The sequence below is a fragment of the Neovison vison genome, chromosome 4 (assembly GCF_020171115.1).
Source record: "Neovison vison isolate M4711 chromosome 4, ASM_NN_V1, whole genome shotgun sequence".
Classification (NCBI taxonomy): Eukaryota; Metazoa; Chordata; class Mammalia; order Carnivora; family Mustelidae; genus Neogale; species Neogale vison.
Genome location: NC_058094.1, coordinates 189,022,040 through 189,036,473, shown reverse-complemented (window position 1 = coordinate 189,036,473; position 14,434 = coordinate 189,022,040). Strand labels below are relative to the sequence as shown.

Sequence of the window (14,434 nt, the reverse complement as noted above, 5' to 3'; positions counted from 1 at the left end):
TATTTTTGCACCACACCCAGTGCTCCATGCAATCCGGGCCCTCTATAATACCCACCACCTGGTACCCCAACCTCCACCCCCTGCCCCTTCAAAACCCTCAGATTGTTTTTCAGGGTCCATAGTCTCTCATGGTTCACCTCCCCTTCCAATTTACCCCAACTCCCTTCTCCTCTCTAACTCCCCATGTCCTCCATGCTATTTGTTATGCTCCACAAATAAGTGAAACCATATGATAATTGACTCTCTCTGCTTGACTTATTTCACTCAGCATAATCTCTTCCAGTCCCGTCCATGTTGCTACAAAAGTTGGGTATTCATCCTTTCTGATAGAGGCATAATACTCCATAGTGTATATGGACCACATCTTCCTTATCCATTCGTCTGTTGAAGGGCATCTTGGTTCTTTCCACAGTTTGGCGACCGTGGCCATTGCTGCTATAAACATTGGGGTACAGATGGCCCTTCTTTTCACTACATCTGTATCTTTGGGGTAAATACCCAGGAGTGCAATGGCAGGGTCATAGGGAAGTTCTATTTTTAATTTCTTGAGGAATCTCCACACTGTTCTCCAAAGAGGCTGCACCAACTTGCATTCCCACCAACAGTGTGAAAGGGTTACCCTTTCTCCACATCCTCTCCAACACATGTTGTTTCCTGTCTTGCTAATTTTGGCCATTCTAACTGGTGTAAGGTGATATCTCAATGTAGTTTTAATTTGAATCTCCCTGATGGCTAGTGATGATAAACATTTTTTCATGTGTCTGATAGCCATTTGTATGTCTTTATTGGAGAAGTGTCTGTCCATATCTTCTGCCCATTTTTTGATATGATTGTCTGTTTTGTGTGTGTTGAGTTTGAGGAGTTCATTATAGATCCTGGATATCAACCTTTTGTCTGTACTGTCATTTGCAAATATCTTCTCCCATTCCGTGGGTTGTCTCTTTGTTTTCAAATATTCTTAAAAAATTTTAGGAGATTATACCTCCAGAACTACAGGTTTCTTTTTTAATTTTAATTTAAATGTAGTCCATGGTAGCATTCTTTAAATGTTTGGTCTTATTTTAATTCAAATTTTAACACTAGCACTTATCTTAACTTTTCATGAACATTATATCCTTTATGTGATAAATCTCTTAGTGATTTGAAGTAATAGTGGCTCTGCGTCAATTCTTTATATAATTTCAAAGTGTGAACATTCATGTTTAGCTATAATAGAAATAAGTTGACCATGGATAAAGTTAATTTACTTGTGTGGTAATAACTTTTTTGGTAGGAGCTATATAGTATGTTTCTATTTTAATGCATCTTATTACACTTGGTTGTATTTTTAAGTCTCCTTTTCAGAATATTATATTATACCTGTAAACTTGCACATATCCAAGGGTTTTCTAAAGAGAACAGTTGTAAAAAATGTTGACTCTGGATCCAAGCTACCTGTGTTCAAATCCTGGCTTTGCTGTTAGGCAGCTCTGTGACCAGAGCAAATCATTAACCTCACCTGCCTTAGTTTCCGCTTTGTAAATGGGTGTAATGATGGTATTATCTCATGGGATTTTTGAGGAGTTTAAATGAATTCGTAAGTGTAAAGTGCCTGGAGCAATGTTTGGCACATAGTAACCATTATGTAACTGTTACTTTATATTATTATTAATAACTTAATTTAGATAAAATTCTAATAAAAATTCAGAATACCAATGAAATCCTTCCACTGTATCAGTCGTAGTTGTAAATGAATTTTTATTAATATATCTCTACCTGGTTTTCTTTCATGGTGAATCTTGTGTGAGAGAAAGAGAAGAAAGGTCTTCAGCTTGTTTTGTGTGAAGTAAATTAATCCTTCTGCATTTATAAACTCAGTGTGTATGCTATTTGAATATGCACATGTTACAAAGCCTAAGAGTAATCATACTAAAACTGAACTGTAAAGTCAAGGTTGAACTTCTTTTTTATTGTTCAGTGGATTACTAATGGATATTGAACCAACACATGCTTAAAATTTAGAATCACAGAAATTTAAAGCTAAAATGGCCTTATAAATTAGAGCATTTGAGAAAAATCATTGCAATATGGCATGGTCTGACTTTTACAGAGAAAAGAAAGATTTTTTTTTGGCCTCTTCTTGACTGTGGATGCTTTTGAATGTCGTAGTATGGACACAGAACTTGTGGAGGTTCAGATCCTGTGAGAATGACCTAAGAAATTGGAAGTAACTTCTTAAGAGTGAAGGAAAGGAGCAGCTTTGAATGTTTGCAATAAGACGTTGGAGGAGAGATGAAAAATTTGAAGCCAAGGTCTGCAGTTTTAATGACAACTATTTGTGAAGCAGAAAGGTCTACTGTGTTACCCTCAGTCTAAATTAGAGGCTGTCAATTCCTGATCTTACATTTTTCATATAATTTTGGTACTCATGTAGCATGAGCATCATTCCTTACAAAGTCTTTCCAGTTTATACCAGTGAAATTTGGACTATTTCAGTTCATTTTCAGGTTGATAGACTTTTTTTTTTGATACCTTTAAGCTATTTGGTCTGTTTATTGTTTTATTTTTTCAAAATCTTTAAATTTTTTATTTTTTTTAGGAAACTAAAACAATTTTTTTTAATTTTTAAAATATTTTCCCTTTTTAAAATTATGTTAATCACACAGTACATCATTAGTTTTTGATGAAGTGTTCCATGATTCATTGTTTGTGTATAACACCCAGTGCTCCATGCAATCCGTGCCCTCCTTAATCCCCATCACTGGGCTAACCCATCTCCCCACCCCTCTCCCTTCTAAAACCCTTAGTTTGTTTCTCGGAGTCCATTGTTTCATCTCCCCCTCCGATTTCCCCCCTTTAATTTTTGCCTTCCTTCTCCTAATGTCCTCCATGCTGTTCCTTATGTTCCACAAATAAGTGAAGCTATGTGATAATTGACTTTCTCTGCTTGACTTATTTCATTTAGCATCATTTAGCATGACCTCCTCCAGTCCTATCCATGTTGATGCAAAAGTTGGACATGCTTGCACATCACTTTCTAGTTAGGAGAGGGTAGACTAAATGTGATTAGAATTAGAATTTCAGTTTTGCTGAAATAGTCAAGTAGAGAATCATACTTATATCAGTAACTTAGCTTTCAAGTAGAAAAGGGACCATTTGTAAAGACATTAAAATTGAGGGAATAAACTGTAGCTTTGGGTAAAATAAGTTAAGAACTTAAGTAACTAAAATAATTTAATATTTATTTTGGTTTTCAGACTGTGAGATTGAGACCCAATTATTTTCCTAAATCTTAAAAATGTTGCCCCAAGTCTATAATTTTTATATGAGGGAAGTATCTGCTGTGGTAGTACCCATTCCCACATTTAGTGAACTCTGTTCAAGTGTCACAGTGTACTCACTGAAATTGTTGGTGGGTTACTGACTGGTACTTGGTATCCGTTTTTCTTAGGAGAGTTATGCTAATCATGCCAATGAGTGGTTTACATACCAAAAAATAGTTGTGAGTTGTTACTTGCTTTTAAGTTCTATTTCCATTATTCAGTTTGCTCTGTATTTGAGTCTAAGATAGACTATGATGTACTTTTGAAAATACTCTTTTCACTCAGATGGTTTTACAAGGGAAAATTTTGGCCTCAACAAAAGAACTGCAAGATGATAAAGGGATTAATCAAATGATTTAAAACAGAAGTTGAAACCTTCAAATCTGGAACCTGTGAAGATGTAAGAAAGAACTCACTGATTGCTCATAGTAATGATTGATGATATTGAGGCTATACATTTCATAATAAAAATTATGTTGATGTTTTCACTTATCAAGCTTTTTTTATTAAATGTTGACTCTGTCCCTGTTGAGAATAATTGCTAAGAGGAATGCTAAAAGTTTTGCTCTGCCTTTTAAATCCTTCCTTATTACAAGATCAGATGTATGTTCCATGGCTTGATGCTGTCGGATTTTTATCACTCTAACTGGAAAGCAGTTAGAGGAGTATATGGAAAAAAATGAGATATAATATTTTTCTTTAATTTTTGACTATTAAAAATTCATTATACATGAAGTAATTTTGTTTACCTTTTTCATGAAGAGATTTTTAGAAAAGTTATTACCAGGCATGATTGATTGTGTTTTATATAAAATATCCTCACAGATAAAAAGATAGGCACATTTATGAGGAGGAAAATCCCCCCTTTTTTTGAAACCTAAGTAAATCTAAGTAGTATATGAAAGAGGCATATTAGAGGCATATCTAATTAACCTTTCTTTGTTACCCATAACATATTTCTGACCCATATTAGTTTCTTAAGTATTTTTTAACTGAACTGAGATAATGTACATGTAATTGTCCTTGTTTCTAATTAGTTATTGACATATTTATGTTATTTATGTAAGATTTGGAAAACCATTCTTAGAATACTTTGAAAAGAGTCTCATTAATCCTTAGAATGTTCTTGTATGGTAGATAAGTAGTAAATAATAATGTTCCAGTTTGTATAATAATTGGAAGCACTGAAAGGTTAACTGTTTGAGTCAAGGTTGTAAAGCAGGGACAGGATTCTAAGTTTCCTGATTAACCAGTAATTTCTCCAAATTTCTCTCAGCACATATGGTTCTTAGGGAAGCAGGATTTCAAAGATAATACCAAGGTTTATCTTTCACAAGTGAAAAGTACAGAGATCTTTCCTTGCTAATTTGTGAAACTTTTTCTCTTCCCTTTCTCTCTGTTTCTCTTTCTTCTTCTTCTTCCCTCCTTCCCTTTGTCCCTTTCTTTCTTCACTTTCTTGTAGGGTCCCATTTGGGCCTGGACATTTATTCTGGCTCTTCTTTTTTTTCCATTCTTTTTATTCAGCTCAATAAGGACAGTATATACAGAGGGCTCACTGTATGCCAGGTACTTGTAGATGCCTAGGATTTGTTGATAAGTCAGTAAAGCAAAGATCCCTGTCTTTGTAGATAATCATGTGAAGGTAGGACCATCTTCTACCTAAGGTGGGGGAATACTGGCTTATATGGGGAGCAGCAAGGAGGCTTTTGTGACAGGAGCAGAGAGCGGAAGAAATGAGGCCAGTTAATAATGGGAAGTGGGAGATGGAAGGAGCCTTTCTCTAGTCCTTGTTGGTCATCGTAAGTTTCATTTGAAGAAGGTGGAAAGGCCATTGGAGGGTTACATGCAGAAGAGTGATACGGCTTAAATTATTTTTTACATTAATTTGGAATATAGTATGAGTGCAAGATGCATTATTTATTCAAGCTATTGAGAGGTGTGCTTATGGATTTGTGAATTTACACTAAACTTGCATTAACTCCACAAGTCCACAAAAAAAAAAAAAGAGTGTGCTGATCTTAGATGAGAATGTAAATATTGCTTAGATGAAAACTACCTAGAATGTAATAGAACTAGACTAGCCTACAGCCCACTTCATGACCTGGGCCCCTCTGGGTCTCTCACTGCTGTCCAGGCTGTTTTCTTTGCTTCAGTCCCACTGTCCTTCCTTCTCTAGTTCCCAGAGAGGACTACTCCTTTTCCTTTCTTAGGGCTTTGGTATACACTGTCTCCTTTGCCTTGCATACTTCCCTCCCTTTTTATCACCTAGTCTTTCACATCTGAATATTTGTGTTTGGGTTTCAGTAATATTTTTTGTCCTACTGATCTGGGTTTCTATCTGGTATAATTTCTCTTCAGTCTTAAGAACTTTATTTAACATTGTGGTGAAGATCTCTTGCCAACAAGGTCTCTTAGCTTTTGCCTGTCTAAAAATGTCTGTATTTTGCCTTCATTTTTTGAAGTGTATTTTTGCTGGGTAAGAATTCTAGGTTGGTATCTTTACCTTTCAGCACTTTAAATGTCATTCTATTGTCTTCTGTTTTCCGTTGTTTAATGAGATGTCAGTTATTGTTCTTATTGTCACTCTGCATGTGGAGTGTCTCTTCTCTGGTGGGTTTGAAGACTTTCTTTTTATATTTGTTTTTTATTCATTTGATGGTAATAAACTTAAATTTGGTCGTCTTTGTATGTGCCCCGTTGACAGCTCACTGAACATCTTTGTTCTATGGGTTGTTGTTTTTATCAGTTTTGGAAAAATTTTAACCAATATCTTCTCTTCATATATTTTGTTTTTCCCATTTTCTCTCCTTTTTGAAGATTATAATTTCATGTTGACCACATATGTTTTTTTTTACAATTTATTTATTTTCAGAAAAACAGTATTCATTATTTTTTCACCACACCCAGTGCCCACATATGTTTTTTTGAAAGCATTTGTAAGTTCAAGATTTAACACAGTATTATAGTTAACACTAACAATGTAAAGCAGTATTATAACTAATAAGTCTGCATAGCATTCAGAAGTGGGACGATTTGTTTTAAACCTAAACATTATACCAACAGCAATTTATAACTAATCCTACAAATGTCTACTCTAGTCAGAACTCTTGGAACAAACCTTAAATATGATCTGTCTGATGCTAACTATAATTTATAATTCAGTAGTTAGTTATACCCCTATTTAGTTTTACATTAAGGAGAGAAGTATATTACATTATGATAGATATCTAATAGTAAAAGTGAGCTATTTTGAAAGTAAAGCTTGACAAATGAAGCTTCCTATTACTAAAATTCCTTGGTTTTTGATTCTCGAGTAAATGATTTAAAATTTATGCTTTCTAAAGAGACAATAGGAGCTTGTTCTTGTCAATATCTAGGCAGTATTATGCTGCTGTGTTATTCAGTGCTTTGAGATGTGTGCTAAAAATTATATACTCTAAGAGGACAGTTAAAGGAAAGTCAGATTTTCATTGAGTTCATTTTCACCATTGAGGAATGTCTTGTATTTTGCCTGAGTGCTTCATACAGTGATGTAATGCCTTGTGAAGGAGTTCGCAATTTATTCCCTTCTTTAATTCCTAAATTTCAAGATAATGCCTTTAGAAGGCATTGGCGTTCTGAACTGTCCACCTATATAGGGAGCTGTATTATAACATAATATTTATTTGTTGAAACTTAAGGTATGATTAAAGCAAATATGTTTACTTTATGTTTTCAGATTACATGGGGTCATCTGGACCAGCAATTATGTTTGTAGCACATCTAGTGAAGCATGTTGTGTTATTGGAGAATCAATAAGAAGCTTTCACATATTTGCGTTCATTCATTCTTAACACTGTAGAGGCGAAAGATCTTGCTCTTTGTTTCAATTCTGTAATTTAGCCTTCTCATCCTACTTTACAAAGAGTGCGATTGAATTTGAGAGAATTGAGTGCTTTCAGCTATTAAAAGAAACAGATTTCTAAGGGATGGCAACATAGTTGAAATTGGGTAACAAAATAATGTGAGTGAACAGTGTGTATGAAGAAAATTCTCTAATTGTACATTACAGGGTTAAAATATTTTCTCTTCTTGATTTTTGCATAGAGATTGATAACTTTGTAAATTGTGGTTATATATCTCTACTATCAATCATATTAAAATTTCTAGTTAATTTTGTGAACCAACAGATTTTTAAAATTGTGTTCCAGTAACAACAAATACACATCAAAAAAGACTTTTTCAAATTTTTTCAGAATTCTCTTGTGTGTATACTTCATTTATAAATAGTTATGTTAAATCTCATAGAGGATAGTGAATTTTGGTTAAAAAGAGAAGTAAATTGGCTCAAATTTTCTATAGCAATAGTAGAAAGATTTAATAGTCTGAGATAGAGCTAAAATAAAGGAAAGGCTTATTTCCAGTATGGTCTTTGTAATTCCGTATAGTTTTTAACTGCTTGACTTGAAAGATGACGTGATTTCTTCTAGTGTGACTAGCTTAGTTGGGGAAATATCAGATTATTTATATTTCATCCAGTGCAGTGTTCCTCTAATTAAAAGATAGACTTACTAATTTATTTAGTGTAGATGGCAGAAAAATGGTACACTGCTAAAATTGGGATGGAACATTATTTTTTTTTTAAATTTTACTTATCTTGGTGCATGTGTGTGTGTGTGTGTAGGGGGAGGGGCAGAGGGAGAGAGAGAATGGGATGCAACATTACTTAATTATGCCCGAAGTAAGTTCTTCAGTAGAGATGGTACATGACATTTTAGGACTTTTGTTATTTTGTATTTGAACCCCACTTCCCCTTTTAAATGTTCACAGCCCAGGGTAGTTTGGGCAAAGGAGAAGTAAAAACAGAAATCGAATGCTCTTTTTTAGGAGCATTGTGAATAGAAATGCTAATGTTGATGACTACAAAGAGTTTTCAAGTATTGGTTATGGATGTTTTGCTGAAATTCAAGTGGAAGGGCAAAGTAAACTGGTTTATACACCAATTCCAGTGAAATGTTTTTAGTTTTGGCAGAACATTTTCTGGCTGGTACTTTCCTTTTAGGCTCTAGTTAAAATTTTTTGGTATTTGCTGTCGATAATTCGTGTTAATATTTCACAAGATCTTATGCCATGTGTGTCTCCCTCTCAATAATGTTTCCTTCTCACTTTTTAGTTTTGCTCTTGGTGGAAAACCTAGCAGCTTGTTTTCCAACATACCATTTAAATTATGTGTGAAAAACTTTTTTGTGTTTATGAATAGCTGCTTTCGATTACTATGTCTTACTTAACAAATTTCACAAAGAGACCATACATTACAAATTGTGTTTTCAGTGCACCCGTGTGATGTGGACACCACCCCTCCGGGAAAGCTTCTCCTATCCATTCCTCGTACTTCAGATGTTGCTTGTGACTCACATTCTCAGGTAACTTTGACTCTCCTTAGGTCTTTGGTGTGTTTGTTTTGCACTGAGTAAACTTAAGCTGGGATTTTTTTTAAAGTTTCCATAATAAAAACAGTCAGTGTAATTAAAAAAAATTAAGATGATGTTGCTAAGTTGAATTCATGGTTATTTTAAGCATGTCACTTCAAAATATTTACTACCGAAAACATTTCCTTCGTCTGCCTTCCAGTCTTCTTCCTTTTTCCTTAGTGGCCCACAGAGCTGCTCAAGGAGCAGCAAATTTGCTTTCACTTCTGCCATCTCCACTTTCTTGTGTCATTCTCTGCCACCATCACAGCTTCCCAGAAAGTAGGCAGGAGGAAGGGGGAAGACTGATGGTAATAGAGCGTGACCTGTATGATAGAGTCCTTCAGAGGAAAGAGCAGTTTGTAGTGTAATCATGGCCAGGTATGTTAACATGTTATTCTTCTTCCTATATTTGCTTAGCATCCTTGAGCATCAGATAGTAGGCTTAGAAAGAAACCACTCAGTAGGCCAGAGCTAAACTAGGAAAACTTGTGCTGGAAATTCAGGATTGGATTGGGTTCTCCCATGTTCATCTGGCCTTCAGCTAGAGACCTTACAGAGATTCAAGCACCATATGAGTGGAAGAGAATAGGACTGAGAACAGTTCGCTCCCGTTTCTGTCGACAAATACTGAGTTTGGACAGATGCTACCTTGATGTAGAGGGTAAAAATAAAACAAAATGGGGACTATGGAAAAAAATAGAATGAAGCATGATGAGAATCTGAAGATGGCTCACACTAAGAACTCCCTTTAAGGATCTGCAGAATTTAGGAGAAGCTGGTGGAAGTCTGTTACACCAAACCCTTTGGATGGTCCATTTCCCCCTGTGATGACTTTAGCAGCAGTAGAGCAATTATGTGGACTTGTCTCTTAGGTAGTATTTCTAGACAGGCCTCTCTCTGAATGTGGGTTGTACTCATTCCATTAAAACTTTCGGGATTTTATCTAATAAAGTGATTTCATAGCTCACAAATAGGTGACCTAGATTTTTAAAAGACTTGATTGAGGGACATGATAGAAAGAGTTGGATTAGAATAGCAGAGGGGGATGTCTTTGGAGAAGGGATACTTAGGGAAGTAAAGAAAGGCATCTTGTGGTGCTTAGTGCCCCAGGTAGGTTTATCCTGAGGAGCATTTCTTTAAGGTGCAGACCTAGTAACCTTGAGATGCTGCATATACACTTCACTTTGTGAAGGCGTTAAATGTTTTGGGGGCTTCACATGAGCTCACTGATTTAGGAGAAAAGTACTTCTTAAAACTAGCATGAAAGATAAAATTACCTCACCTTTCTAAAAACCCCCTAAACTGCAACTCAGGACCAAAGAGAGGCCTTGGCTCCAGATTGGCCTCTGGCCTTTGTCGCCTCTTCTCTTGTGTGTCCTTCTGTGCAGGACCCAGCTGTCCCCTCACATCCTCCATGGAGTCGCCCACTGCTCGGCCCATAGTCTCAATTCTCTTTGTCTGCAGAACACTGCTATCACTTGGAATATGCTGCTGTCTGTGGTTTTTTATAGACATTCTCTGTCTCCCCAAATGAAGCTATTGGATGCAGCATTAAATATGTTCGATTATGAATTTACCAAAATAGAGTTTGACAAAATTCAATGGATGTACTGACCCAGCTGCCCTCTCTGTCTTTGGCAAGCTTTGTTTTTTACAGTAATAATGGGCATTTAGTTTTCACGGAAAGTTGTTGTAACTGAGTGTCGGGAAGTATAATTTTGAACCCATTGGTTCATCTTATGTCTGGTTTATGTTATAATGAGATCATGTTTAGAGATTCTAATTTGCAGCAGTTTGGGCCCATGCTAGAATACCTTGTGGTCAAACTTACTGATGTTTATTTTCTCTTCCCAAGGGCTACAAAACTTTACAGGGGAAGCTTGATTGCACTCTGCATTTCCAATGTATTTTTCATGCTTCCATGGCAGTTTGCTCAGTTTGTACTTCTTACTCAGGTAAGGCACTTGGATATTTAAGCTGAATTAAGCTTGGTATATTTTATTTTGTGAACTCATTTGTGTAAAATTATAGAACTGAGATCTTATATGATTCTTAAAGAAAGTTCAGGGTAGGCAAATATGTGAGATTTATTTATTAGTGAATATTAGTTATTTACTTACTAGTAGAATGCATTTATTGAATTCAAATCAGTAAGAATCCTTTGTTCTTCAGTATTGTTAGTGTCCTTAAAAGAGGACTAGCGCTATAACTTCAACCATTTCTCTTAAATAAGTGTACTTCTTTTATGATGAATGCTGTGCATACTTACACATAGGATAAATGCACGTAAGATAACATAGGACAAATAAATAGTTATTTATATAACTCCTCTACCAGTCTGTAATTTGTCATTTTTCTGTGCATTCTTGCCTCCCTCTCTCTTCAAGTAGAGGTGCATGGAGCGAGGTGAAGATGCCTGCTGAGAGAGGGAGTAAACTGTGTGCCAGGCTCTGCCTGTGCTGCTCCCGTCCCCAGCACCCCAGCAACTTCTGCTTCTCTCTCTGCTGGCCGTATTCATGTTCACATAAAGCAGCTTGGAGTTGTTCTGCAATCTTCTGAGACATGTCTTGCTTGAGTCCTAACTCTATCCACTAGCAGTTTGACCTGGACAGACTGCTTAGCTGTGCTTAGTTTCAGTTTTCTCATTGGTGAGATAAAGAAAATAAGGGTTAGGATCAGATGAGAGAATGTGTATAAGACTGAACACCGTGCTGAATACTTAGCAAGATGTCAGAAAGGTTAGCTGCTTTTTTCAGTATTTTTTTTTTAATTTTTAATTTTTTATAAACATACAATATATTTTTATCCCCAGGGGTACAGGTCTGTGAATCGCCAGGTTTTTCAGTATTTTTTAAAAAAGAACCTATTTGTACTTAATTCTTTCTTTGATCCCACCTTTTAGATTCCTTTATCTTCTTTAGCGTGGTGACATTTTAAATGTTCCTGGTTAAAAATGTTCCTGAAAAGAAAATGAAACAAAAAAAAAGTCCCTGAAAGACACTTCTTAAAGATTCTACCCTTGTAGGTCCACTGTGTATTGCTTGGCCCTGGGGTGGAAAGGGAGAGTTCCCATGTCTTCCAGCTAGGGGTGATGACCTGAGTTTTGGGGGGTGAGTGGGAGAAGGTGTTTCATGGAGTGCGGGGCTTACGTCAAGTAACAAGGCACACTTGCTCACAGTTAACAGTGTCATACGAGTCTCCTCCTTCAGCAGTGCAGTGTTCCCATGGATAAATCTGGGGAAAGGGAAATCTTGTTTTTCTTGCTCATGGGAAAATCTGTCATAGATTTTGGATTGCTTGGAGGTAAAAAAAAAATAATTAATGAAACATAATTATATCTTTAAGTATTCAGCTACTTTGCTGCTTATTTATACCATGTTTGTGTAGCAGGGGAAGCATGGGATTTAATCTGAGTTGCTTTCTCCACGAAGAAGGGTGGAGAGGCATTGTGTGGCATAGTAACTACATTTTACTAAGAGGTACACCATCATCATTTAATCAATTAACTCACCTAAATAACTCCAGTACTCTTTGAATTCTTGGTCAATACCTATGCAGGTTTCTTCAAAACTCTAAAGAAAGTTAAAAGTAATGAAAGTACTCCTTCTAATTTGAAATTTGATAAATTTGATTACAACGAATATTTGAATGTTTGTTCGAATGAACACTAATGGAGATTCTTGTAAAGAGTGACTAATACGCAGAACTTAATGCATTTTTACACACATGCATTATGCAGTTACTTTTGAGATTAATGTACCTTTCCCAATTATGTATTAATTGTCATCTGTTATAATTAAATTTTCGTATTTCTTGATTGGGCAAAAGCACTTTGTAATTGTACATGTTGGCAGTAGAGTCACCCTGACATTAAAGTGAGTATTGTTTTTGAATAATCCACAAAGTAGATAATTCACAAGGTTAATTGAGAGAGCTGTTCATGGAAAAAAAAATTCAATCTGTATTTGCTATATTAATATATTGACTATATTCAATAATAATTTGACAGGTCAGAGGAAAATTAAAGAATTCCTTTTGAAGGGCGCCTAGGTGGCTCAGTGGCTTGGGGCCTCTACCTTCAGCTTCTGTTGTGGTCCCAGGGTCCTGGGATCGAGTCCCGCGTCGGGCTCTCTGCTTGGTGGGGTGCCTACTTCTTCCTTTCTCTCTGCCTGCCTCTCTGCCTGCTTGTGATCTCTGTTGAGTAGACAAAAATCTTTAAAAAGAAAAAAAATACTTTTGAATATAAATATAAATCAGTGTGAGAAAATAATAAAAAATTTTTTTTCATTCTTATAGCTATTCATTACATATGTAATTTTTATTTGTAATTTAACTTCTTTTTAAATTTCAGATTGCTTCATTATTTGCAGTATATGTTGTGGGATACATTGATATATGCAAATTACGGAAGATCATTTATATACACATGGTAATGGTTTAAATTTTTTTTTTCCATTTAGCTTGACGTTAAAACAAACTCCTGATTGGTATTTGTATTGCACATGGTTGAAACTAGTTGTGACAGGATTCCATAACTAAAACAAGTGTCATCCAAATGCTGCGATATAATTAATTACAGGCCATGTTTTAAATAGGCCACCCAGAAAATTTTAATTTGGGTCATATTATCTGATTTGAGATTGTGCCTGACTTGCTATAAGTAAAAGAGATAATTCATGAGAGAAAAACAGGGAATGGTATATTATGTAAGAGGCTTCTGTTAAAATGAAAGAGAATGTTTGTTTGCTGTGCACCAACTATGCAGGCATGTGGGTCATACTGCAGAATAGAAATACAAGGATCCCCACATACATGTTACTCACACTTTGGTAGAGTGGAGGAAGTTGAGAGGACAGAGGATAAATAATAAACACCGTAAATGGGCAACTTATTTATAGTATGTTAGAAGGCAGTAAAGGATGATCAAAAAAAAAAAGAAAAGAACAACTCATGGTATCCCAGGGAGATCAGGAGGGCAGGGGATTAAGATAGCAAATGAGGTGGTCAGGGTAGGTCTTATTGAGAAGTGGAGAATGTAGCAAAGATTGGGGGGAGAGGGGCTAGTGAGCTAAGTAGATGTCATGAAGAATAGTCTTGGTACTAAGACTGGATGGTTGATTTTGAGGAATGTTTACCCTTTAAAAACATGTCTTCTTGTTGTCATTAGCTCTACAATTTTGATGTTTTCTTTTTCCTAAAATTTTGATGTTATTATAATATGCCACATTATTTTTTATTCTCTAATAATTGATACATATAAAAGGACATTATAATATGTATAGGGAAGTTATGAACAAAATTATCATATGAACAAGCTTGAGCCCCCCCCCCCAACTGAACACTAGAGCCGTCACTGCTTAGAAGCCCTTGTGTGCTCTGGGGATGTCCCCTCACTTCTCCTAGAGAGAACAGCCATCCTGACCTTTTAAATTATAACTAGCTTGCTTTTCTTTATGACTTTACCATATATGTATTCCTAAACAATACATCTTTATTATTAAATATTAGTATTGTTTTTAAGTTTTATAAAAATGGTATCTGTTTATCAGACTTATATTTTTACTTAGGTTTTTGAGATTTGGATGTTACGGATTTCAGACATTTTCTTCCCTTTATATTTTCCATTCTATAAATAAAGCACAGTTTATTTGTCCATTTTCTTGTTGAAAGACATTTAGGGTT

General features: G+C 35.5%; 1 protein-coding gene across 3 annotated transcripts in view; it reads left to right on the top strand.

The window, feature by feature from the left end:
- Positions 1-14,434, top strand: part of DPY19L1 (dpy-19 like C-mannosyltransferase 1) — a 94,916-nt gene that overhangs the window by 43,291 nt on the left and 37,191 nt on the right. For all 3 annotated transcript variants that reach the window (XM_044246353.1, XM_044246352.1, XM_044246351.1), the window contains exons 8-10: positions 8,613-8,704; positions 10,608-10,707; positions 13,104-13,181. In XM_044246353.1, the coding sequence (XP_044102288.1) occupies positions 8,613-8,704; positions 10,608-10,707; positions 13,104-13,181 (270 nt within the window). The remainder of the gene's footprint in view (positions 1-8,612; positions 8,705-10,607; positions 10,708-13,103; positions 13,182-14,434) is intronic.